Raw genomic sequence first — 27,585 nt, forward strand, 5'->3', positions numbered from 1 at the left:
TGATAAAACTAACTTTTTTAGTTTATTTATTCTTTAGCAGTTTATTTGATTTATTTTTCTTTTTTTTATAATTATTCTGATTTTTTTCTTTCTTTCTTTCTTTCTTTCTTTCTTTCTTTCTTTCATTCTTTCTTTCTTTCTTTCTTTGCTTCTTTGTTAATTTAATTAATTTTTTCATTTTCAACTTTTTTTTTATTGTCAATTAATTTATTTCTTATTATTTCATTTTTTTTCTTCAATTTTTCATTCTAATTAACTAATTAAATATCAATTTTTACTTCGATATTTAAAAAGTTACAACTTAATAAGTAGCGAAGGTGCATCAGGCTTAGGTTCTGGCATAGGAGAGTGTTCTAATCTCTTAAATTTGGCTCTTTATCTTTAGTAAAAATAGTTTATTTATATATTTATTTATTTTGAATTATTATAATTTTTAATTTAAAAATGAATTTTAAACAATTTTATACTTTAATTTATTTTTTAGCTTTTTATTTGATTTATTTTTCTTTATTTTATTCAGTTTTTTTTTCTTTTTCTTTAATTTAATTCTATTTTTAATTTTCAATTTATTTTTACCTATTTCATTTTATTTCTTTATTTTTTCCTTTTAATTAACTATTTAATTTTTCTTTCATATTTAAAAAGTGGTAATAAAATTGGTGCAACTGGTTCATCAGGCTTAGCTTTTGGTATAGGAAAGTGCACTAATCTATAAAATTTGAACCTTAATTATGGGTAGAAATAGTTTATTTGTTTTAGATTATAATAAAACTTTTATATAAAATAGAGTTTAAAACAATATTACTTTTTTAATTTATTTATTTATTTATTAGCTTTTTATTCATTTTTTTATTTTAATCAATTAATTTATTTCTACTTATTTCTTATTTCAAAAATTTTTTTTTCATTTTTCTACTAACTTTCTAATGACTGACTATATTTTTTTTCTTCTATACTTAAATAGTGAGAATAAAATTGGTGATGAAGGTACATAAGGTTTATGTTCTGCTTTAGAAAAATGCACTAATCTCTCAAATTTGAAACTTAATCTTCTGTAAATTTATTTACTTTTTATTGTAATAATTTTTAATATAAAAATGAATTTAAAACAACACAACTAATTCTTTTAATTTATTTATTAGCTTTTTTTTGATTTATTTTTATTTTGTTTTTATCCCACTTGTGTTTTTCTTTTTTAATTTAAATCATTTTTTCATTTTCAAATTTTGCTTCTCATATTAATTGATTAACTTATTTATTAAAATTTCATTTTTTTCTTCTTTTTTTCATTCTAACAAACTAAGTAACTAATTAATTAACTCTTTATTTTTTCTTCTATATTTAAAAAGTTGGAATCAAATTGGTGGATCAGTCATAGGTTCTTGTTTAGGATAGTGCCCTAATCTATCGAATTTGACACTTGATTTTAGGTAATAACATATTATTTGTTTTGAGTTTCCATATTATAAAATATAAAAATGAATTCAAAACAATTTAACTCTTTAATTTATTTTTTAGCTTTTTAATTAATTTATTTTTCTTTTTCATTTATTAAGCTTGTGTTTTTTTTTTAATTTTACTGATTTTTAATTTTCTATTTTTTTTATTACTAATTAATTAATTAATTTCTTTTTATTTCATATTTTCCTTCTAACTCTAATTATCTATATAGTCATTCTTCTATATTAAAAAGTTACAATTAAATTGGTGATGAAGGTGCATCAGGTTTAGGCCATGGTTTAAGAAATTGCACTAATCTGTCAAATTTGATACTTAATCTTTGGTAAAAACAGTTTATTTGTTTTTGAATATTCTTTTTTTATTTTATTTTGCTTGATTCTTTTTATGTTTTTCTTACTTTATTAATTTGAATCATTTTTTTTAGCTTTACTTTATAATTAATTAATTTCTTATTATTTGATATTTTTTCTTAATTTTTTTCCCTCTAGCTAATTAATTAACTCTTAATTTTTTTCTTCAATATTTAAAAAGTAGCAATAAAATAGGTGCTATTGGTTTATCAGTCTTAGGTTCTAGTTTAGGAAAGTGCACTAAACTCTCAAATTTGACACTTAATCTTAAGTAAAAACAGTTTATTTGTTTTTGACTGTGATATTTTATAATATAAAAATGAATTTAAAACAATATATCTAACGATTTTAATTTATTTATTAGCTTTTTATTTGATTTACTTTTACTTTTATTGCGCTAACGTTTTTTTAATTTATTGATTTAAACTATAATATTTTTCTATTTAATTTTTTTTAGTAATTTACACTAACATATACTAAAAGGTACAGCTATCTCAATATCAATATATTAAATTAATTTGAAGCAAGGTGTCATAAATCATAAAGATTAGTTGTCTTAAAAATAAATTATTTATGATAAACAAATAGTGAAAAAAGGATGAACAAAAATAAAAATATTTGAATAATTTAAAATAATAATTTTTATTTTATATTCATACAATCTTATATAACAAGTATATACTTAAACAAAATTACATAATTATTTATTTGTCTATAAATTTTAATTTCTTGGAAATTTTAATTATTCATGTGATTTTTATATACTTTTAATCAAAAAATTAGTAAGATTTAAGGTATTTATTCAAAAATATCTAGATTAATCAAATAAAGTAATATTTTCAAACATATTTTATTTTTTAAAATAATATTTTATGTAGAGTAAGTATTGTTTTTTTGCAGTTCTTATCCTAAAATTTACAATGAATATATATTTATATACACTAACTAAAATAATCTTCATATTTACTACTTTTTGATATACAAACCTTTTACTTTACAATCAGGATTAAATCAAAACACAAAAATCTAAATATTAATTAGCATTTTTTTACAATTATACCTAGAAGTAGATTGAAGGAATTAAATGTTATATTAAATATTTTCAACTTAAGATTGATATAACTTTCTTTTAATTTCATTAAATGTGATCTATTTACATTTCTACCAATCTTTTCATTTTCTTTAAATGTTATTTTAGGTTTGATTATTTTTGGAAGTAAAAGCATTCCCTATAATAAATATTTGTTTATATTTTTTAATAATTAATATAATCAGAAAATTATAATAAGCTTAAATTAATTAGTGTCAAATTCATAATAATATATTTCTATCTGATATAAATAAATTACTTTAGATTCATTTTCAAAAAATATATTTTTTGACAATTTTATAAGTTTTTTCCAATATTTTTTAAGCCTTCTAAATCCATTTCAGTTTGGCTATTAAAAATAAAACAAGTTTTGATTAGCTTTAAAACTATCAAATAAAAGATTATTAATTTTAAAAATTTTTAATGAATTTATAGAAACCTTTACAAAAACTTTAATTATTTAATTACTTTGTTCGTTTTATTTTGAATTAAATAGTTTAAATTAATTAATTGCTAAAATAATTACGCAAAATCAAGATTTAAATATGAAATGTTCTTACACTTTTTCAAACTATTTCCTATATATCTTGTTCCTTCTTCTATAACATCTATCTTACTATTAAAATATTTATATTTAACTATTTTAAAAAATTTTTAATATCAAAAATTACAAAAGATTGAGATTTAAACTAGAAATTTTATGGAGCTTTTCAACGCTTTCTCCTATAATCCTAGCTCCATCTGCAAGAAGAGAATTCTAACTGCAAGTTTTTTAATTTTTATTTTCATAAAGATAGAAAAAATGTTTTAAAATGATTATAATATAGAACCATTTTTCTTTTTTTTGCAATTAATTATTAAAAAAATAAAATTTAATATAAATCTACGTTAAGCTAAGATTTAAATTAGTTATCTTTTAGCATTTTGCGATTCCATTTGAAATATTTTTAACTGATTCTTCATTGAGTTAATTTTACCTAAAAATCAAAAAATTAATAAATAAATAAATACAATTTTTTAAATTAAATTTAAGAAAATGGTGAATAAATACCATATTGTTTATAATTTTAATAATCTAAGAATTTTTATTTAATTAAAATCTAAATTTAAAAATTTTTCAAATAAATTTTGCTCACAAATTTTAATATCCACTTTTTAAGAGATATTCTACATTGTTATTATAATTATTATCAATATTGAGTCGAAAATTAATAATCTTACTAATTTGAAAAAATATATTTTGGAAAACAAAATTACTCGAGGTTGAGACTCAAATAAGATAAGTTTTGATACATTTGTAAATTAATACCTATATTGTTTGCCATTCTAATGCCAATTTCGTTATTTCTAAATAAAATAAAAGCAAATTCAAAAATAGTTAACAAAAAAATATATTAATATGAAATTATTAATTTTATAATTTGTTATTTAAATATTAATTAAAATTTAAATGTTTTCAAATCTTAAAAAAATTATTTTATTACGAAAAATCAATGTTCAAATTTTTGAGTTTTGTTTCTACATTTGTGTTTGTTTCCAAAATAGTTTCTTCTCCATCCTCTTAGATGCTATTATTACTTTTAATACAAATTTAATATATCCTTTGTTGTTTAACTAATCTTAGAAAATAAATATTCCAAATAAAAATTACCTCAATTAGAGATTTAAAATTTCTAGATTTTAGCATTTTTGCAAGCTATTTAGAATTTTTTTTGCTCCTTCTGCTTTGATATTGTTGTTGCTTTAATTTTAATATAATTGCAAAATTTAAACTTCTTAATTGATTTTTTTAGTTAAAAATGGTTAATAAAAATTAATATAACTTAATCAATTAATCTTAATAAAAAATATATAATATAAAACAAATACCTTAGATTTAAGCTTAAAAATACTATATTTTACAATCTTTAGAAGCTTTTTCCTATGATTATCGATCCTTCTTTATTAAGGTTATTGTCACTTTATATTAAAATAGTTATTTATGTAATATGAAAATAAATTAAATGGCTAATTATAATATAATTATAAAATATTTGTGAAATTTTTCTTTTAATTTTTAATGAAATTAAGCTTTTAAAAGCAATAGCCAGTAATATTACTTAAAATTCAGATTCAAAGTAGAAATGTTTCGACATCTTTCTAAATAAATTAGAATTGATTAAGCTCCATCTGCACAAATTTTATTGAGGCTATAAAATTATATATTAATTAATCTTTAAATGCTCAAAATAAGTTTAATTAAAAAATAAAAAATGATGTTATAATGCCTCTTTATCAAAATTATTATTTTTAAAAATATAATATTGACTAGACTGAAAGAATTTACCCCAGATTAATTTCTAATTGTGTAATTTGTTGACATTTTTCTAAAATAGTACCAATATGCTTTGCTGCTTTTGCACAAATCTTATTCTTACTTAAAAAATAAATGAGATAAAGAATTAAATTTTACTTACTGTGTAAAAGCTTCTTATTAGTAAATATAAAAAATTGTAAATTTTATTTAAAACTTAGATTTTAATTTTTCAAAAACTTGTAATAGAAATTTACTACTTATTCACTTATCAGGTTTAATACGGTATACATAATTTTTTAATGCTAATTACTTGATGAAAAAAATAATAAATTTCTAAGAAACTTACAATAAATTAAGGTTCAAGGATGTAATATTTTAACACTTTGAAATACCAGTACAAATATATTTGGCTCCTTCTTCATTAATAGAGTTATAACTTTAAATTATTAAATTTTTTATGATATAATTATATGTAAAAATATTATTTTTCAAATTTATTTTTCTTTTTCTTTAAGATAAAAATATGAATTAAGTAGAAATTACGAAAGATTTAATGTCAATTAACTAATATTATGACATTTTTCTAAGTTTAATGCAATTTATTTAGGACCATCTGATACAAAATCATTCCAACTATTTTTTAATAAAACATGATATTTATTTAATTCTCAAAAATCAAATATATAAAAAATATTTTAAAATGAATGAGGTTTTTCACAAAAACATTAAAGTAGAAAATATATTTTAAATCTATTTATTTTATTAGTTTTTATTCAGCTTCATTCTTCATAATTTTCATTTTTTCTTTTGTGCTTTAGCTTTCATAAAAGTAGCTGTAAAAAATAATCATTAAAATTATTTAGCTTTATATTTTTATTTAATATTTACCAGCAAATAATTAATTAGATAAACCTTGATAAAAAATAAAATAGTAGAAGTTGCTAAGAATATTTTAGTAAATTGTTTACATAATATCATATCTAAAAATTTTGCTCTTTTAATCTTTATTTATTAAATTAATTAAAGTAGAAAATAATTACACAAGATTGATCGAAAGAATTTCGTAGTGAATTCCTTTTAAAATATCATCAATATAATTTGTGTGAAACTTTCTGTGATTTTATAATAATTTGATTTATTTTAAGCACTCTTCATTTATATAAAATTCTTTCAAATTTTATAGTAATAAGGTTGGTTCAATTTTAGTTTATCTGCATGGATCTACCATTGGGGAAATTATTTTTTAGATAAATTTAATATGTCTAGAGTTTTTTAGAGTAGGAAGGACAGAGAATATATTTTTTACATTCAAATCTATTTATTCTTATTGAGTAAGAGGTCTTTTGAGAAAAACTTCAATTAATAATAGCCCTAAAGAAAAAACATCTCCCTTTTATTAAGTTAAATTAATTATATTTCTTATATTAACAAGATAAATCTGCAAGCTTACTTTTATTGAGTTTGATTCTTCTGAGCCAGCTACTTCTTTAATAGGCATGCTTGAATGATAAATCAAATCATACTTCAATTTAAAAATGTATATTTACTTATAATCGTATGTTTAATAAATATTATTTACACTTTGTTAAATATTAAGTTCTTCATCATTCTTAGATAATCCTAAATCTGCTATATTTATTTATTTATGGAAATAGATAGAATCATAAAAATAAATTTGTAAATATAGACTATTTATATATAATAGATACCTATCAAAAATTGATTCTTAAATTTGCTGTATAGGATGTTGCTAGGTTTAATATTTCCATGGATATTTCCTTATTTATAGATTTTAAGTAAACCTTATAGTATTTGATATGTCATCGCTTAGATCTATAAGATATCTAAATCGTTTTAACTTAAAACATCAGTCAAGTTACCTATTTTATAATCTAAATTAATTTATATAAGATTTAAAGAGATTACCATCACAAAACTCCATAGCTAGGGCTACTAGTCCATTTGAGTCATCTTTAAAAGATTTAATCAACTATAAGATATATTTTTCATTCTTAAATTATTTGAATATCTTTATTTGTTTCCCAAATTTTTCAAGAGATGCTAGATCTGATTTTATATAAATCTTTATTGCATGATAGCATTTTTTTTTTATTTAAAATGCTAAAACCACTTAGGAGGATTATTTTTTTTCTATATCATATACATATTCATACTTATTTTTCTTTAAGAAATCCTTAAGAATGTCTTCCTCTAAGTTTTATAATTTCTTTTTGCTACTAAATTAATTTTTGTTTCCCATTTTTTAACTACTTATCTATATGCAACCTTTAATAATTTATTAATCACTATTTACTAATTAAAGACAATTAAGATATAGCCTAAATATTACAAAAATCCTAATAAAATGTAAGTAAAACCTATTTGTCAAAAGCAGTATAAATTATTAAAATTATCAAAAAAAAAATTCATAAAAATATATTTGTAATTGATTCCATTAAAAAAACTAATTTAATTTCTAAAAATTGAACAATAATGATTTGAATCCAAAAATAATTAAAAGCAAATTAGTGTAAATATAAATTATAAATACAAGAAAATAAACAATTATTTATTTTATAATTTTATCTGAAAATTATTATCAAAATAAATAATTAAAAAAAATATTTAGTCACATAAATAATATATTCTTGCTAAATTAGGGATATCTTAGCTACAAATTTTCTTTACATAAATGAAAACTTAAATCAAATTTATTATACCAACTAAGAAAAATTTTTTATTATCAAGAGTTAAGCAAAATTAAAATTTTTTTCAAGTTAAATAAGGTTATTGATATGGTAGATGAAGAATATCATAATAGTTTTTTTCTCTCATTTTTGGTTTCCAACATTCGCGATATACTAATACAGTCATAATTTGTGAAACTTTTATTAATATTTAAAATCTGATCAAAAAAACTTGAAGTCTAATTTATTTTCAGATTTACTAAAATATTTTTGAAATCAAACAAATTTGTATTAAAATGTATTTAAATATCAATAAGATTTATTTTTGATAATTCATGTTGAGTATTTAATAAATTTATAAAAAAAAGAATAATAAATAAAATGAATTTATTGCAATTTTTAATGTTTTCCAAGCAATATTTGTAAATCCGTCGGTATACAAAGGTATTCCAACTTAAGATTTAAAAATCTGTATTCCTGAACTTTGTTCTAAAATTAACACTGTTATATGAAAAGTAATCAATATGCCTAAAATAAAAAATTCTACAGATTAAGAAGTAGATAAATACTGTGAAATCTATGTCAAAGGATTTTTTGATAGAAATAAATCTTTAAACAGCTAAAAAGATGAAGTTCTTAAGATTTATTGAAATTAATTTTAATGAAAATCAGCTAACAAATTAACAATTTTATTAATAATGCTTTACTGTATTATATTTATTTTATACCTTGGTTTGAATTTTAATTAATTGAAAAAATCTTTTATTTAAATTACATTAAATATTAATTCTGATCAATATAAATAAGATAATGAAACTAAATGTTTATTTCAAGCTTAAAAAAATATTCTATTTCACCCTAAAATTAAATAAATAAATAAATAAATAAATAAATAAATTTTCATCATAACAGAGGAATTTAAGTGATACGTAAATATATCTTTTTTAGTTATAATATCTCATTTTTAAGTAATTAATTTAAAAGATGATGATACATTCCATACTTAAAGATAATTAGGATTATTATGTTTTATTATTTACGAAATTACATAATTTGGTGATTTCTTTATTTTCTTTCTTTAACAAAATACTAAATATTCCATTGTATATATATGAATGAATGATTTGATTGTATGTTTTTTAATAAACAAAATTAAATTGTAATTAAATTCAAAAAAAAAAATCAGGTCCCACTGGGATTCGAACCCAGGTCAAGGGATTTAAAGTCCCCAGTACTAACCACTATACTATGGAACCGGTTCTAGCAATTTACTATTTTAAATTTTATAGATTTTTTAAAATGTAATTTTTATATTAGAAAATTAATTTAAAAAGTTAAAGTTTAAATTAAATATGGTTCAGCTGCTTTAATTAATTGGAGTAATTTTATTTTGATAACTTTAAGTTACTTATTTACTTACTTTATAACTTAATATTAAATATAACAGATTTTACCTATTTCAAAATTTATAATCAATTATTAAAATTAAAGTTTTATTTGTTATCCAATTTTATTTTAAAAAGTAAAAAGGTTGTCGACACTGGGACTTCCCAAGCGGTCCCCCACCTTAGTACTAACCCAGCCTTAAGGCGCTTAACTTCGGAGTTCGAATGGGATCCGGTGTTTTCACCTTAGTATGGCCGACAACAAAATAAATATGAATAGGAATCTATTTATTAATAAATTTTTTTGAAATAATAATTAAAAAAATAATAGCAAAAGCTTTTCAAATATAAAGATAACAATTTTATACTTTAAACTAATCTATGTATTTAATAGTCTAAGAGATATTTAACCAATAAATAAAAAATTGATTCAGAAAACAAATTCAAATAAAAAATTTAAAATATTTCTTTAAATATTAAAACTGCTTTTTTAAATTATTTAAATTAAGATAATGTTTCATTTTATCAAACATTTCTGGAAAATTATATTTTAGTTTGTATATAAAAAAAAGTGAATATAAGAAATAAATGCACTAAAATATTGTAGATAGATAGAAGAGCTAATTATTAAAAGGGATAAAAAAATATAGTAGAATATAGAAAAAATAGATTTATGATTAATTAATAAATTATTACAAAGAAATTTACATTTAAAACTATTAAATAATAAACATTGTTATTATTAGTGTATGTATCTTTAATAAGGGAGTACCATAAACACATAAATATGATTTATACTTTTTTAAATATATTTATATTTGACATATTAAAAAATTTCCAATAAATTAAAAAAAATTACATGATAAAATTTAGTAGTTATTATTATGTCTAAAAAAGATATTATTAAAAATTTAAATAACATATAATTAAATAACAAAAACAAATATCAAAATAATTAATATTTAAATCAAAATTAATTAAGACATCAAAAATTTAAAGACTTCTAATTATCTAACTTGCTTTCAAATTCTAAAGTATTTTACATTATGATTTAATTTTCTTGACTTTAAGTATAGTTGTAAGGATTTATTAAATCTAAGTTGCTAGCTGTTTATTCTTTTGATTTGTATAAAAATAAATAAATAAATAATTAATTTGTATAAATCAAAATAAATTTACGTTATAGATTATTGTAGGTTCTCCTCATTAATTGAGATTAGCAGCTTATTTATTTTAATTAATTGAAATTATTGTTCCTCATATCTTACTTTATACTAGAAGTCAAAAAATTATAATTTCTCACCTTTTCTAGTTCTTTTCTTTCTGAAGGGATATTCATAAATTAGCTTTCTATATTAAACTAAACCAACAATTACTCTTCATTATAAATATTGTAGTTTTTTAAGAATTTCAGAAGAAGTCTAAATTTTCTTTAAACTTCTTTTAACTTAATCAAAGATCTTATTTTTTAGTTACTAATTATTTAAACATTAGTGAATTTTTTAGGATATTTTTATTTTAATTTCAAGAGTAAATTCTAAACTAAATTATTTTCAGTTTTATTTGCTTTTACTTATATATTTACCATTCCAAATATCAATTATAAGAAGAGATATATGTTTGGTAGTATAATAATTAAAACAGTGATGACTAAAAAAGCTGTTTATTGTATATATGAAGACGATATCTGTTAAATGTAAAACAGATTCAAAGCTAATATGCAGAGTAAATTTGAAAAATGCTGTAAATCGTTGTAATTTTATTAAATATAAGGCTTTGATTTTCCTACTAAAAAGATATTTAGCGACATAATAACATTCATTATCAAAACCTATTTTTTAAATTGTGTAAGCTTTTTTAAAAAAGTAAAATAAAATTTTACTTAAATTGTCTGATTGTTTTCTTTGAGCAAAATAAAAATTATGATTAGTGATGCTTTGTAAATGATCTTATAGAACTCCCAATAGTACATTTTATCTCTAAATCCTGCAAATATGTATGAATATTACACTTTAATAAAAAAAGACTTCTTTTTTTTTCTGACAAGGTACACGCTAACAAATAAAATAATAGGTATGATCATTCCATAGATGATCAACAGAGGTAAACAAAATATAAATATATATGGTAAATGATATTTTGGATCATAGCATTTAATATTATAGTCTAAATCCATATACTTTTAATCTCCTATCTAAACACAATTCATGGACTTACTTAGCATAGTAATAATTGAAACAAAATAATAAAAGTATATAAAAATTAAAGCAGCTCTGGCATGCCTTATGAATAAATTTTATTTGAACCTTAAAAATATATAGCCTATTATAAAATATGAGGTGATAATAAAAATAGGCTGCAATAAAGACCACAGCAATTAATAAAACCACAAAGGTCGTAAACTTGGATTCTTTGCAAATACGCAGTCTATAGATTTACTGATAGCTCCTAATGGATTACCTGATATTTAAATAGGCACTGAAATAGCCATTAAATTATTAAATAAGCTATAAACCAAAGCAAGAATTTGCAAATGATCATTTAGAATCTTTGAAAATATTTTTTGTCTATCTGATTTATCTAAAATATAGTTTTAAATTAATATAAATTTATTTTTAAAAATGCTTGATTACATGTGTTGCTTAAAAAAAGTATCCCTGACTTTTTAACATAATGGCCTAAAAGTTTAATATACAGCTGTTTTTATATGCTTCTTACCATAAAAAAAATATAAGCCATGACTACAAAGAATTTTAGAAAGTTATTTAAGAAAATTATCATTGTATTATCTGAGCATTTGTAGCATTATTTTGATGTGATATATTCAGCATACGAATCATCCCAAATTTTACCATAAATATCACATGATCCACATATTATACCTATATATCCTCTTGCACAATTGAACTTTTTAATTTAAAATTAAATTAGAAAAAAATAATGATTAAAAAATTATTATTTATCTCATTTATCTAATTTAAAATATTAAAAATAGAAAAATTCATCCATGATTCTTTTCTGGGCATTGCGTATTACATCATTCAAAAAACAAATTATTTAATATGTTATTTAATTTAGTTTTTTTTATAGAAATAATTATTTTTATATTATTCTAAAAAATTTTTTTTTCTTCAAATTTTAATAAGTTTTTCATTTAAAAAATAAGAAAATATTTTTTTTTTTTTTTTCATAATCTTTAATTTAATTATGCTTATATATAAATTTTATTTTAGTATTACAAAGTGCTATATGTACAAAAATAATCTTACTTTTGATTAATTGCTTTCAGGTTAACAGACATCGGGATTTTAATTACAATAAATAATCTCATCAGTAAATTCATTACTTCTCCAGTAACCATTTTTCAATTAAATTTTTGAACCTTAGCAATATTCAGCAGAGTCTGGACATTTTTTGCACTCGCCATCAAGAATATCTAATGAGTATTTTCCCTCTGGACAAGACTCACAAATAATAGAATTACTAAATTATTTTTGAATCTACCCTATTTTACATTGATCAAAGTTAAGTATCACTTAAAGATCTAATTAGCCTTAATTAGTTTAAATATTATTATTAGAATCAACTAATTGTGGAAACACATTTGATTTTATTTTCATAATCATAGTACTGAGTGGCTTATACATAGGTTATACTGTTAATTAAAACCCTCCATTTTAATAATCGCCGGATTTTAAATTTCCTACACATTATATTTATTATATATTTAATTAATCACATGTAATTTCTATATTGATCTATCTAATTATTAGTAAGATATCATCACTTAAGCTATTTTAGTTTTGAATTGATGGAATAAAAACAGGAGTTCCTTCTTCATCAAGAATCTGTATTTTTGAAAAAATTATTTAATCACCACTTTAAATTCCTTCAACTTCAAGTGAGTTTTATTTGTAATTTATATTATGTGAGCTCTAAATAGAAATATCCTTTTGAGAAATATAAATTATTCTTAAAGTTGAACCTAAATTTTTACCATAGATGTTTGCATAATTATTTTATATAGTATTATTTTGCTTGATACCTTTCTATAATAATAATACAAAGTCAGGAACTATTTATTAATAATAAATTCCACCTCCAATTTGAGCTTTATTAGATTCTATTTGGGAATTCTTTAATATTAAATTAACTTTGGATAGGTTTATAGCTCCTCCAGTAGATAAAATGGCTTAATTTAGGACAAAAGCAGAAAAGTTAATATCCAAAGTACCCAAATATTATGCATTTATAAAATTGATTGCACCTCCATTTTTTTAAAGACATTAGTTAGAAATAAAATGTGAGTAATATATATTAACCTTTTATGTCTCTATTAGTTATAAAACACCTCCATATCCATTTGAGTTTATATTATCTTAAAATATACATTCAATAAATGTAATATTGTAGCATTAATTAACTTGTATAAATGATGAAAATGTGTTTTAATTTAATTTGTTAAGCTTAAGAGTTAAATTATCTAATGTAACTTAATCTAAATTATTCAGTAAAATAAGAGAAGCTTCCAAATTAATTTTATTATTAATAAAAGACGATTTAAGTAGCTTTGCCTCCCTTTAATATAGTAGTTAGTTATTTTAAAGTTATTACTCATTAACTGATAAGAACGATATAAAGTTATCAAAAAATTAAGTATCTTAAATAATGAAACTTGTAATGTTAATAAAGTTTATTGCAAATTAATGTTTGTTATTATTTGATAAAGGTTATATGTTATCCATAGACATTTTGTTTATTTATAATACCTGAGCATTTATATCTATAATATTAAGATCTGTAAACACAGAGCTGACAGTAAAATTTTTAACTTAAATTGAATCAACTTGTAAAAATATTTAAGTTTAGTTAGAATTAATTATAGTTATGTCTTTTATGAATAAAGACTAACAAATAAATGAAACTGGATTAATTTCTAAGTTTTACAAGCTAATCAAACTAAGTGAGTTACTATTTTTAACTTAAATTTCTTATATACTCGTAAAAGATGAAAATAAAGCATTAAAAATTGTAGAAAAATGTAATTTAACGATTTAAATATTTGTAATATTAGTGTTTTAGATTAATTAGACATTAAAGAGTTAAATATTCTATGATTAAGTAATATTAAGATCAGAAACTTCCAAATAATAAGAATTATTTAAGTAAAATATTTGCAAGTTAGAAGAACTAAACACATTAATACTATTGATAGTCATATTTGTATTATTAACAGCACTAAAAATGGTTTGAATATTTTGGCTTAAGGTCATAGATTATTTGATATTAATGTTTGAAAGATAAACATTCTTAATTTGAATTTTTGTGTTATTAGTCAGACTGAATAAATTATTTGAAATTGTATTTAGGTTGCTTATATTAAGTTTTTCTATAACAACTAATTAGCAATTTTAGATAATTAATTACCCAAAACTTTAGCTTTCTTGTGCAACTAAATTAATGCTAGTAAGATAGACTTTTTCAAAATTTTACAAAATCAGTGAATTTTATATGTTTAAAGTTATATCTGACATTTAAAATATTTTCATGATATTATTTTAATTTAGATTTATCAAACCCAAGCTCAATTACATTTATTTTATCTAAAAATTTACAATTTGTTTTGCATAAGGAATATTGTCTTACCAACATATATTACTATTTTAAGAAGTTGACTAATTAATCAAAGATAATTATTAACTAACTTAAATTTCGTTAAATAATTAGTGAGATAAAGATCTAATACATTATTAATCAAGATATACTATCTCTATCAATTGAAGAGTTGTATCAATATTAAAATTTTATAAATTTGGTAAAATTTAGTAAAGTGTTTCTTATGTACGAATGTTCTCTTCAGTTCTATCCTATTGATTTATACTAAGGCTGCATTTATCGTTAGGTGATAAAGGTATTACTATTCTTTCTATATCAGATTAAGAAGACAAGATAATAAGCAAACTATATTACCCTTCTTAACTTTTTATGAGTTACAAAACCTAGATTTGATAATATTTCTTATTTTTTTAAAAGAGGACTTTATAATCAGAGTTATATTATAATTATATTAAGTAAATTTATTCTTTTTATACTATTATGAAATAATTATTAAAATTGACACTAATCATATTTATTGCTTCTTGTATACCATAATTTATTACAGGAAATTATTATTAAAAGCTCAAACCATTATAGATTATTATATCTGTTGGGCACACAGAATATATGAAATTAGAGTCAAAAGTTATTATTGCTTGCTTCAAGCATGGATTTAATAAAGAACTTATAAAATTCAAATTCCAATCGTAAATATTTGTTATACCTTTATTTAAGACAGCATATAGAATTTTTCTAAAAGGATCATTTACAATATTTGTAATTGTAGTTTTTTGAAGTAATAATTGTTAAAATAAATTTGTACTCACATTTAAAATTTAGATAATAGTGTTTTAAGAATCTGATGAAATGATACACACTAAAGAAGTACTTTAGTTAGATTCAATATAATCATTAGTATTATATCTGTCTTCATATTCAAAAGGGATTTTCCACCAATTACTTTAATAATTCTTTATATCTTTAGATTAAAGCTTAAACATGAACTAAAATACACTGGTATTTTAAATATTAATATCATTTATTTTTTTTGTTAAAATATTGAAGGTATAAATTATATTGACAGAAGGAAGAACTATAAAATCACCAATTATTAAAGCTTAAGAGAAGTCACTCTATGGAAGACTAGAAAAATTAACTTCATTAATTTGGTCAACTTGTAGGTTTAATTAATTTAATTATAAATTTTGCTAGTATAAAATGAGAATTTACAACCTAGGTTTATCATAAAAATAGTTGTCTGGATTTTAAGATAATTGTATCTTTTAAATTAATTACAGTTTTTCATTTAATAAATCTACTTCGATTAAATAAAGGTTATCAAACAGTATATAAATAATTTATTTTGTGCTTATTTGTATTAACTCAGTAAAGTATGGATGAATATTGTACTAATCTTGTTGTAATATTAAATAATCTACTAACACTGCTTATTTAAACAAGTTAATAGAATAATTTGCTAAACTATAATAAACTTAATATTAATCGTTGAATACTATGTTTTATACGTTTTAGTATTATGCTAAATTAGTTTCAGAAGAATAGAGAACTTCAGCCAAATCAAAAGAAATCAGTGCAGTTAAAGTCAGTACATTTAATAAATTAAATTAAGTGTTTAGATATATATTCTATATAGGAGTTTATTCTTATTATTGCAGGGAAAAACTTTCAATAAATTACATTTGAGGATATTAATACATGTGAATAAACTTATCTGAGTATAAAAAAATGATTTTTTTATTCTCATCCATTATGATTCCTTTTGTTTGATATACATAAATTTAAAAAAGAGTCACTTCGTTTGTTAAACAATTGCATAAATAAATTATTGGAGTATTATCAATAACAATTAAGCTTTTATATTTTTAAAAATAGTATGCTGAGTGATTATCAAATTAGCTAGTAGTTTTATATAAAAAAAAGGTACTATTAGTAAAAACTTTGATAATAAAGATCTGTTTTTTTGATCCTGTGAGGAGAATGTAAATGTCTTTATCTAAATCATAGATAGATTATGTCAATTGATATTAACAAATATCCTTGTAGTTTATGAGTTAGTCATCATCTTTTTTAATTACATGTAATTAATTTTCCAAGGTATACAAAGCAAAAATTTTATTTATCACATTTATTATTGGATTAGAACATAAATCCACACCGTAATAATTAGATAATAACTATTTAATAAATAATTAAGTTAAAAATTTAATATATTATATTTTAATAGGTATATTATATTTGCTTATTTTTAAATTCTATTAAGAAATTTGAAATTATTGAATTTATGAAAAAATATTTACTTAATTTGTTAACAGTTCTCCGCTTGTATAATCAAAGATTTAAAAACAAGGTTTGCTCAAAATTATTAATTTTTCATTACAATCTAAATCAAATATAACCTAACTCATATCTAAAAAAGACAAACATTATAATGAATTCAAGTTTATTTAAATTTAGCTATTATCTAACATCTATGAATAAAATAAATAAAAGTTAATTAATAAATAGAGTTGTATAAAAATCTTACGTTTATAGAGTAGATGATATTTTAACTGGTTTATGTAACTATAATATTTTGCTACTAACATACTCTATACTAAATTATCTTAGAATCTAAAGTACATATTTGTTTATTTTGTGTATTTGAAAAAGTAGAAAATAAATACAGTGAATTATTTGTTACATAAATAAATTGTAGAGAAATCCAATCTAAAATGTAAACGTTAATGTCTGACTCAAGCAAGAAATTCATACTGATAACTTTAAAAACATCTGTAGAATTGTAAATAGTAATTTAATTGGTGCTCTTATCATGAATTGCAATCCAGTTTTAACCATTATCAAATTATTATGCGAGAAATATCTGGCTCTAAGGATTTAAATTTAAAATACGGTAAGGATTATTAAACAAATTTGTATGCCAATAGAAGTCATTTTATGATTAGAAGAAGTGAATTTAAGAATCACCATATTTTTCTTACCCAATAAATATATTATCTTCTTATTATGTTTTAATTATTATCATATTTTAACTATCTATGATATTTTCTGATTTCTTGTAGTATTGTGTATCATCTAAATGATAATAATTTATTATTTAATCAACTGGTTACATGCTTATAGATGTACTTGTTGTTGTTAAATTAAATAATTGTTTTGTAAGGAGATCAAATTTATAAAAAAAGTCAAATTCACAAAAGTATATTTATTTATCATCAGAGAAAAAATTTGTTATGAAGAATCCAGATAGAATTTTACCAAGATATTATAGGTCAAATGTGTAAGCTGAAATATTATTAAATCCAATAACAAATATCTCTTTAGTTATTTATGAAGTCAAATAGAAGCTTTAGTAAAATTTACCTACTAGATTAGCTAACTAGTATTCAAGTGTTCTCTTGCTTATTGAAAATGGCTAAAATAAATAATCATATGTCTGTAAATAAATAAGATCTCCGTCAAAAATTGCTGGCAGTTTTTTATCGTTATCAATAAACATAAAATCTATAAAATTTTAAGAAGGAGAAAAGCTAAAAATCTAATTTAAACTAGCTGAAACTAAATCAAACTAATAAAGTGATTAATCCTAATAGCTGAGAATCACTAAAAAACTATCATTTACTACAATAAAATTGCCCTATATGTTGGTCAAATTAGCAAATATTCTTTAGTTAGCTAAATCTACTAATAAGAGTATATCTTAAATTATCAAAATTTTTTTGGATTAGATGTAACATGCATTAGACCTGAAAGAAAAGCTACTTATATTATAATTTAAAATAACCTTTTTATTTGAAATATCAGTAATATACTCTTATAAAGCTCCAGCAGACGAAAATGATGTTATTAAATACTAATTATCGAATACACGATTAATTATTTATTGATTGCCTTATACTTAAAGAGATTATTAAATTGTTGTTAAAATTCTTGGATTTTTTTAGAGATAATTTAGTTAATAGATTATATTTTATTTACTTATAAGAATCTACTAAAGGAAATAATTATCATTTATAGTGTAAAATTAGGGTTTTTAAGTTGATTAATTTACATTCAAAATTAATTAATTCATAGACATAATCTTATATGAAAACTATACTTAGCTCATTATTTGTTTGTAAAACTAAATATTTTAGCTTAAAGATTAATATGGATTAAGAAATTCAAATACCAAATCATTTTTAATTAAATTGTATTTAATTCGTATGCAATTATTGTAAAGTCCAAAGTTTTAAGCATATTTAATGTATTTGCTTATTATAATCTATATTTCATCTTACTATAGCATAAATCCAATTACTTAGTATTGTAAGAATTTCTTGTTTATTTATTAAAAATTTACTTTGATTTTTGTTTAAGTTTTTTAGTATTAATAGAAAGTGTCAGTTAAATTTGCAAAAACATAAGAATTCTAATTTTCAAGTAAAATAAAATAGCTGTTTAAAATTTAATTATTACTTGCTGTCATTAAAAAAAAATTATCAGTAGAGATTTCTTAATTTATTAAAACTCCATCGTAAGTGTCATTAAATTATATTAATAGTAAATATTGTTTATTTTAATCATATTACACTATCAAATTAAGAGATTAATATGAAAATATGAAGTTAGGAAAATATTCTATCTATAAAACGAGAATCTAGTCAATGAGTTCTCCATCTTCCTGAAATGTTAATTTGTAGAACAAATTTGAATTACTAAAATATACTGATGTTGAAGATATAATATAATTATATTTTTGCAACAATATATTATCAGGAATATCACTGAAACATTTTTTTGACTGTATAAGTGATATAGAAAAGTCCTATTGAAATGTCCCTATCTAATATGAATTAAAAAATAATTAAATTTAATTTATTAATAAGTATATTAAATAATTACAAATAACATATTAACATCTTTAGACTGAATATAATATCTCTTTAATATTTTTAATAGAATAAAATGGTTGATTGATAGTTAGATAGAATTTATTTTTTTCCTTTCTATGTCATACCAAATTAAAGCAGACGCTTAACTATCTGTCATGAAAACGAGCTTATAAAAATCATCTACATATTTAATTTTATGCTATTATTCTAAATTTTTTTCATCGAATTCTACTTGCAGAGTCTCAAAATTCATAACATTAAACCTTTATCCCTGAAGATATCCGCCATAAACTCCTGATAAAAAATACTATATTTAGGTCTCATCTTATCTATTAAAGAATCCAAATGTGTTTATTTCTTGTAAAGTTTATTTAGTTATTATATTCCAGTTTTTATCCACAACAGCGAAGCTACAAGCCGCCACACTTACAGCAATGTATTGATTCTCTTTAAAGATTGCAATATCATTCACAAAAGTATTCATAACAGAGCTAGATAATTACTGAATTTATGGGCATTACTAAGTAAATTCACAAATTTAGCTACTGTAATTCTATTAATAAGATTATTGACAGGTATTCGTACATTTTCTACTTTCGAAAGGTGGATTAAGAAATTATAAATCAGATTCGCAAATCCCTTTTTTAGCATTGCACTAATTTTTATTTTTATCAAGCACTAAATTCTCATCGCAGACCAGACAAATTTATTATGATGTGCACTAAATGCATCCATAGACCTTGCATTTAATGCATCTATTGCCTTCGCTATCAATAACTTCATTTTTTTGACATTAATTTTAACAAGTAGAAACATCATCATAACTCATGTAAGAGTTTTTTACGCAGCCAATGCATGATTATTGGCTTAAATTAAAGCAATTTTCACAATCTAGTGAACAACTAAGACAAGCTTTTTATAGAGCATCAAATATTTAAGATTTTTGACATGTTTGAGCTAAGCAATATTATATGAATATTAAATTCATTATAATTTTTTTTCCTTTATGTGATATCATAATTTACATCCTTTATTAGTTAAACAAATTTGATAAATGCATTCAAAAATTATTTACAATTATTATTCTTTCTTATCAAGTAATTCTTATATATCTTAAGCAAAACAAAAATAATATTTGTGGCCATCTCTTAATTTAAAAATTAAATGATTGAAAAAGTATAAAATTCCTACTATATATAAAACAAAATTATGGTTTTTGTTATTTCTACTTTAAAAATATTAATATTTTATTTAAAATTAATAATAATTTTTTGGTTCAAGTAAATGTATTTTCTAGCTTATAAAACAAAAAAATGAAAAGAATGTAAAGCATAGCATTAATAATTTAGAAATTTCTTAGAAAATAATCTTTCCAAAATATTTCATTCAATTTATTAATCTGATATTTTTAACAAAATAAAAATTAGATTGAAAACTATAAAAGAACTTATATTAAAAAATATGAGATTCAAAATACCATACATTAATTTATATTATTTACCTTAATTTTAATAATAAATATTTTAAATAAATTTACTGTAAAATCTCCCTAATTAAGTGAAAGTAATAATTACTTAGAAAAATTCTTAAAAAATGAGTTAATGAAAATAGGCAAAAACTTAATAAAATTTAAAAGATTGTATTCACAATATTTAAATACAATATATAATATAAAAATTAATTAAATCAATATAATTTTAAGACTTGTAGCTAAACTAATTTTTTTTAGATTTTTAAAAACATTTATATTCATTTAAAATAACATATTCTGGTATTGAAATATCCAACAGTGAGAATTCAATACCAGGAACAGTTATATAAAGGTAGATAATTAGAAAATTTATGTAATATTTAATTAAAAAACAGAAATAAATACATCAAAAATTTAAAGATTTCTATTTATCTATCTTGTTTTCAAATTCTAAAGTATTTAACAGTATATTTAAATTTTCTTGATTTTGAGCATAGTTTTAAGGTGTTATTAAATCTATATTACTAGCTGTTTATTCTTTTGATTAGAATAAAAATAAATAAATAATTTGAAAAAAAGAAAATAAAATTACATTATAAATTATTGAAAGTTCTCCTCATTTATTGAGATTTGTAGCTTATTTATTTTAAATAATTTAAATTATTGTCTATCTCTGATTTACTGCTAGAAGTCAAAAAATTCAAATTAGAATTTCTCATCCTTTCTAGCTCTTTTCTCTCTGAAGGGATAGCTATAAATTAGCTTTCTAGATTAAACTACACCAACAATTACTCTTCATTGTAAAAATTATAGTTTTTTAAGAATTTGAGAAGAATTTTAAATTTCATTTGAACTGATTTTAATTTAATCAAGGATCTTATTTTTTAGTTGCTAATTATCTAAACATTAGTGAATTTATTAGGGTATTTTAATTTTAATTTAAAGAGTAAATTCTAAACTAAATTATTATCAGTCTTGTTTGCTTTTATTTATATATTTACCATTCCAAATATCAATTGTAAGAAGAGCTATAAGTTTGGTAGTACAATAATTAAAACAGTGATGACTTAAAAAACTGTTTATTGGATTTATTAAGAAGATATCTACTATATGTAAAGCAAATTCAAAGCTAATATGCAGAGTAAATTAGAAAAATGCTGTAAATCATTATAATTTTATAAAGTGTAAGGCTTTGATTTTCCAACTAAAAAGATATTAAGAGACATTATAATATTCATTAATAAAACCTTTATTCAAAAATAGATTAAGTTTTTTTTAAAATTGAAATGAATTTTTACTTAAATCAAATTGTTTTCTTTGAGCAAAATAAAAATTATGATTAGTGATGCTTTGTAGATGATCTTATAGAACTCCCAATAGTACATTTTATCTCTTAATCCTGCAAAAATATATGAATATTATACTTTAATAAAAAAAGATTTCTTTCCTTTTCTTACAAGATACACACTAACAAATAAAATAATAGGTATAATAATTCCATAGATGATCAACAGAGGTAAGCAAAATATAAATATATATGGTAAATGATATTTTGGATCATAGCATTAGATATTATAGTCCAAATCCATATACTTTTAATCTCCTATCTAAACACAGTTCATTGACTTACTTAGCATAGTAATAATTGAAACAAAATAATAAAAGTAAATAAAAATTAAAGCAGCTCTGGCATGCCTTATAAATAAATTTTATTTGAACTTTAAAGAAATATAGCCTATTATAAAATATAAAATGATTATTAAAATAGGTTGCAATAAAGACCAAAGCAATTAATAGAACCACAAAGGTTGTAAACTAGGGTCCTTTGCATAAAGGCAGTCTATAGATTTACTGATAGCTCCTAATGGATTACCTGATATTTAAACAGGCACTGTAATAGCCATAAAATTGTTAAATAAGCTATAAACCAAAGAAATAATTTGCAAATGATCATTTAGAATCTTTGAAAATATTTTTTGTCTATCTGATTTATCTAAAATATAATTTTAAATTAATTTAAGTTTATTTAAAAAAATACTTGATTACATGTGTTGCTTAAAAAAAGAATCCCTGACTTTTTAACATAATGACCTAAAAGTTTAACATATAATTGTTTTTATAGGCTTCTAACCATAAAAAAAATATAAGCCATGACTACAAAGAACTTTAGTAAATTATTGAAAAAAATTAGCATAATATTATCTGAGCATTTGTAGCATTATTTTGATGTGATATATTCTGCATAAGAATCATCCCAAATTTTACCATAAATATCACAAGATCCACATATTATACCTATATATCCTCTTTTACAATTGAACTTTTTATTTTAAAATTAAATTTTTATAAATTAATGAAATTTTAAAATTAATAAATTAATATTTATTTCTAATAATAGTGATTTAAATCAAATAAGGTATTTTTATTTTATTTAAATCATTGAAAAGTCTCTCTTTTTAATTGTGCTATATTTTATCTGAAATAAATTCTTATTTTCCCTATGACACCACGTAGGGTACAAGGAGCGCATCTTAATAGCGGATACAAAAATAGATATCACAAATTATTTTAAATTTGAAAAAAAATTAATTTATAATCTTACTTTTGATTAATTGCTTTCAGGTTAACAGACGTCAGGATTGTCTTTACAATAAATAATCTCATCAGTAAATTCATTACTTCTCCAGTAACCGTTTTTCAATTAAATTTTTGAACCTTAGCAATATTCAGCAGAGTCTGGACATTTTTTGCACTCACCATCAAGAATATCTAATGAGTATTTTCCCTCTGGACAAGACTCACAAATAATAGAATTACTAAATTATTTTTGAATATACCCTATTTTACATTGATCGAAATTAAGTATAACTTAAAGATCTAACTAACCTTAATTAAATTAGATATTATTATTAGAATCAACTAATTGTGGAAACACATTTGATCTTATTTTCATAATCATTGTACTTTGTGGCTTATACATAGGCTTTACTGTTAAATAAAAACCTCCATTTTAATAATTGCTTGATTTTAAATTTCCTACACATTGCATTTATATATTTAATTAATCACATGTAATTTCTAAATTAATCTATCTAATTATTAGTAGGATATCATCACTCAAGCTAATTTGGTTTTAAGTTGATGGAATATAAACAGGAGTTCCTTCTTCATCAAGAATCTGTATTTTTTCAAAAATTATTTAATCACCGCTTTAAATTCCTTCTACTTCAAGTTAGTTATTTTTGGAATTTATAATATGTGAACTTTAAATAGAAATATCTTTTTGAGAAATAAAAATTTTTCTTAAAGTTGAACCCAAATTTTTACCATAGATTTTCGCATAATTATTTTAAATAGTATTATTTTACTTAATACCTTTCTATAATAATAATACAAAGTCAGGAACTATTGATTGATAATATATTCCACCTCCAATTTGAGCTTTATTAGATTCTATTTGGGAATTCTTTAATATTAAATTAACTTTGGATAGGTTTATAGCTCCTCCAGTAGATAAAATGGCTTAATTTAGGACAAAAGCAGAAAAGTTAATATCCAAAGTACCCAAATATTATGCATTTATAAAATTGATTGCTCCTCCATTTTTTTAAAGACATTAGTTAGAAATAAAATGTGAGTATTATATATCAACCTTTTATGTCTCTGTTAGTTATAAAACACCTCCATATCCATCTGAGTTTATATTATCTTAAAATATACATTCAGTTAATGTAATATTGTAGCATTAATTAACTTGTATAAATGATGAAAATGTGTTTTAATTTAATTTGTTAAGCTTAAGAGTTAAATTATCTAATATAACTTAATCTAAATTATTTAATAAAATTAAAGGAGCTTCCAAATTAATTTTATTATTAATAAAAGAAGATTTAAGCAGCTTTGCCTCCCGTTAGTACAGTAACTAGCTATTTTAAAGTTGCTATTCATTTACTTATAAGAATGATATAAAGTTATCAAAAAATTAAGAATTTTAAATATTGAAACTTGTAATGTTAATAAAATTTATTGCAAATTGATGCTTGTTATTGTTTGATAAAGGTTATATATTATCCATAAATATTTCATTTATCTATAATACTTGAGCAGCCATATCAATAATATTAAAATCTGTAAACACAGAGCTGACAGTAAAATTTTTAACTTAAATCGAATCAACTTGTAAAAATATTTAAGTTTAGTTAGAATTAATTATAGTTATGTCTTTTATCAATAAAGTCTAGCAAATAAATGATACTGGATTAATTTCTAAGTTTTACAAGCTTATCAAATTAAGTGAGTTACTATTTTTAACTTAAATTTCTTAAAAACTTGTATAAGATGAAAATAATGCATTAAAAATTGTAGAAAACTGTAAATTAACGATTTAAATATTTGTAATATTAGTGTTTTAGATTTATTAGAAATTAAAGAGTTAAATATCCTATGATTAAGTAATATTAACATCAGACACTTCCAGATAATAAGAATTATTTAAGTAAAATATTCGCAAGTTAGAAGAACTATACACATTAATACTATTGATAGTTATATTTGTATTATTAACCGCGCTAAAAATACTTTGAAGATTTTGGTTTAATTTCATAGATTATTTGATATTAATGTTAGAAAGATAAACATTCTTAATTTGAATTATTGTGTTATTAATCAGATTGAATAAAGTATTTTAAAGTGTACTTAAGTTGCTTATATTAAGTTTTTCTATAACAACTTATTTGCAATTTTAGATAATTAATTGCCCAAAACTTTAGCTTTCTTGTTCAAATAAATTTATGCTAGTAAAATAAACTTTTTCAAAATTTTACAAAATCAGTGAATTTTAAATATTTAAAGTAATATCTGACATTTAAAATACTTTCATGAAATTATTTTAATTTAAATTTATCAAACCTAAGCTTAAGGACATTTATTTAATCTAAAAATTTACAATTTGTTTTGCATAAGGAATGTTGTCTTACCAACATATATTACTATTTTAAGAAGTTGACTAATTAATCAAAGATAATTATTAACTAACCTAAATTTCGTTAAATAATTATTGAGATAATGATCTAATACATTATTAATCAAGATATACTATCTCTATCAATTGAAGAGTTGTATCAATATTAAAATTTTATAAATTTGGTAAAATTTAGTAAAGTGTTTCTTATGTACGAATGTTCTCTTCAGCTCGATTTTATTGCTCTATACTAAGACTACATTTATCGTTAGGAGACAATGGAATTACTATTCTTTCTATATCAGAATATGAAGACAAGATAATAAGCAAACTATATTACCCTTCTTAGCTTTTTATGAGTTACAAAACCTAGATTTGATAATATTTCTTATTTTTTTAAAAGAGAACTTTATAATCAGAGTTATATTACAATTATATTAAGTAAATTTATTCTTTTTATACTACTATGAAATAATTATTAAAATTGACACTAACCATATTTATTGCTTCTTGTATACCATAATTTATAACAGGAAATTATTATTAAAAGCTCAAACCATTATAGATTATTATATCTGTTGGGCACACAGAATATATGAAATTAATGTCAAAAGTTATTATTGCTTGCTTCAAGCATGGATTTAACAAAGAACTTATAAAATTCAAATTCCAATCATAAATATTTGTGACACCTTTATTTAAGACAGAATATATTATTTTTCTAAAAGGATCATTCACAATATTTGTTATAGTAGTTTTTTGAAGTAATAATTGTTAAAATAAATTTGTACTCACATTTAAAATTTAGATAATAGTGTTTTAAGAATCTGATGAAATGATACACACTAAAGAAGTAATTTAGTTAGATTCAATATAATCATTAGTATTATATCTGTCTTCATATTCAAAAGGGATCTTCCACCAATTATTTTGATAATTCTTTATATCTTTCGATTAAAGCTTAAATATGAACTAAAATACACTAGTATTTTAAAGATTAATTTTATTTATTTTTTTTGTTAAAATATTGAAGGTATTAATTATATTTGTAGAAGGAAGAACTATAAAATCACCAATTATTAAGGCTTAAGAGAAGTCACTCTATGGAAGATTAGCAAAATTAACTTCATTAATTTGGTCAGCTAAAAGGTTTAATTAGTTTAATTATAAATTTTGCTAGTAAAGAAGGAGAATTTGCTACCTAGGTTTATCATAAAAATAGTTATCTGGATTTTAAGATAATTGTATCTTTTAAATTAAATACAGTTTTTCATTTAATAAATCTACTTCGATTAAATGAAGGTTATCAAACAGTATATAAATAATTTATTTTGTGCTTATTTGTATTAATTCAGTAAAATAGGGATGAATATTGTATTAATCTTGCAATAACAT

At 20.6% G+C, this 27,585-nt stretch overlaps 7 protein-coding genes across 7 annotated transcripts in view; 3 read left to right on the plus strand and 4 right to left on the minus strand. All coding sequences in view use genetic code 6, as the record gives it.

Annotated features, from left to right (window-relative positions):
* The window catches only part of TTHERM_000900631 (transmembrane protein, putative), a gene marked incomplete at both ends in the record, with an annotated part of 3,374 nt that extends 1,566 nt beyond the window's left edge, over window positions 1-1,808 (plus strand). The window contains 5 exons of the mRNA XM_012800818.1: window positions 295-384; window positions 646-735; window positions 965-1,054; window positions 1,143-1,430; window positions 1,694-1,808. Coding sequence (XP_012656272.1) covers window positions 295-384; window positions 646-735; window positions 965-1,054; window positions 1,143-1,430; window positions 1,694-1,808 — 673 coding nt within the window. The remainder of the gene's footprint in view (window positions 1-294; window positions 385-645; window positions 736-964; window positions 1,055-1,142; window positions 1,431-1,693) is intronic.
* A 1,138-nt stretch (window positions 1,809-2,946) lies between these two features.
* Window positions 2,947-7,457, minus strand: TTHERM_00901630 (kinase domain protein; the record flags this gene model as incomplete). The annotated part of the gene is made up of 17 exons (XM_001027037.3): window positions 2,947-3,040; window positions 3,161-3,250; window positions 3,428-3,517; window positions 3,573-3,662; window positions 3,789-3,878; window positions 4,159-4,248; window positions 4,386-4,478; window positions 4,553-4,642; window positions 4,771-4,860; window positions 5,001-5,090; window positions 5,228-5,317; window positions 5,544-5,633; window positions 5,741-5,830; window positions 6,238-6,696; window positions 6,745-6,826; window positions 6,907-7,077; window positions 7,124-7,457. 17 exons carry the CDS (start codon window positions 7,455-7,457, stop codon window positions 2,947-2,949), a joined length of 2,223 nt encoding a protein of 740 aa, XP_001027037.3.
* A 1,542-nt stretch (window positions 7,458-8,999) lies between these two features.
* Window positions 9,000-9,545, plus strand: TTHERM_000901634 (kinase domain protein, putative; the record flags this gene model as incomplete). The annotated part of the gene is made up of 3 exons (XM_012800819.1): window positions 9,000-9,014; window positions 9,071-9,185; window positions 9,415-9,545. 3 exons carry the CDS (start codon window positions 9,000-9,002, stop codon window positions 9,543-9,545), a joined length of 261 nt encoding a protein of 86 aa, XP_012656273.1.
* Window positions 9,546-11,191: 1,646 nt separating this feature from the next.
* On the plus strand, window positions 11,192-11,806 carry TTHERM_00901660 (hypothetical protein; the record flags this gene model as incomplete). Its single annotated transcript, XM_001027039.2, has 3 exons — window positions 11,192-11,265; window positions 11,317-11,372; window positions 11,625-11,806. The coding sequence occupies 3 exons, from the start codon at window positions 11,192-11,194 to the stop codon at window positions 11,804-11,806; spliced, it is 312 nt and encodes a 103-aa protein (XP_001027039.2).
* TTHERM_000901662 (transmembrane protein) lies at window positions 11,807-14,020 on the minus strand (the record flags this gene model as incomplete). Its single annotated transcript, XM_012800820.1, has 3 exons — window positions 11,807-11,849; window positions 12,103-12,176; window positions 12,539-14,020. 3 exons carry the CDS (start codon window positions 14,018-14,020, stop codon window positions 11,807-11,809), a joined length of 1,599 nt encoding a protein of 532 aa, XP_012656274.1.
* A 5,508-nt stretch (window positions 14,021-19,528) lies between these two features.
* On the minus strand, window positions 19,529-20,747 carry TTHERM_000901665 (hypothetical protein; the record flags this gene model as incomplete). Its single annotated transcript, XM_012800821.1, has 3 exons — window positions 19,529-19,544; window positions 19,631-19,710; window positions 19,770-20,747. 3 exons carry the CDS (start codon window positions 20,745-20,747, stop codon window positions 19,529-19,531), a joined length of 1,074 nt encoding a protein of 357 aa, XP_012656275.1.
* Window positions 20,748-21,636: 889 nt separating this feature from the next.
* On the minus strand, window positions 21,637-25,341 carry TTHERM_00901690 (transmembrane protein, putative; the record flags this gene model as incomplete). The annotated part of the gene is made up of 5 exons (XM_001027042.2): window positions 21,637-21,767; window positions 21,823-22,477; window positions 22,529-23,223; window positions 23,277-23,550; window positions 23,833-25,341. 5 exons carry the CDS (start codon window positions 25,339-25,341, stop codon window positions 21,637-21,639), a joined length of 3,264 nt encoding a protein of 1,087 aa, XP_001027042.2.
* Between the last annotated feature and the right edge of the window lie 2,244 nt (window positions 25,342-27,585).

Source organism: Tetrahymena thermophila, assembly GCF_000189635.1.
Source record: "Tetrahymena thermophila SB210 genomic scaffold scf_8253908, whole genome shotgun sequence".
Classification (NCBI taxonomy): domain Eukaryota; phylum Ciliophora; class Oligohymenophorea; order Hymenostomatida; family Tetrahymenidae; genus Tetrahymena; species Tetrahymena thermophila.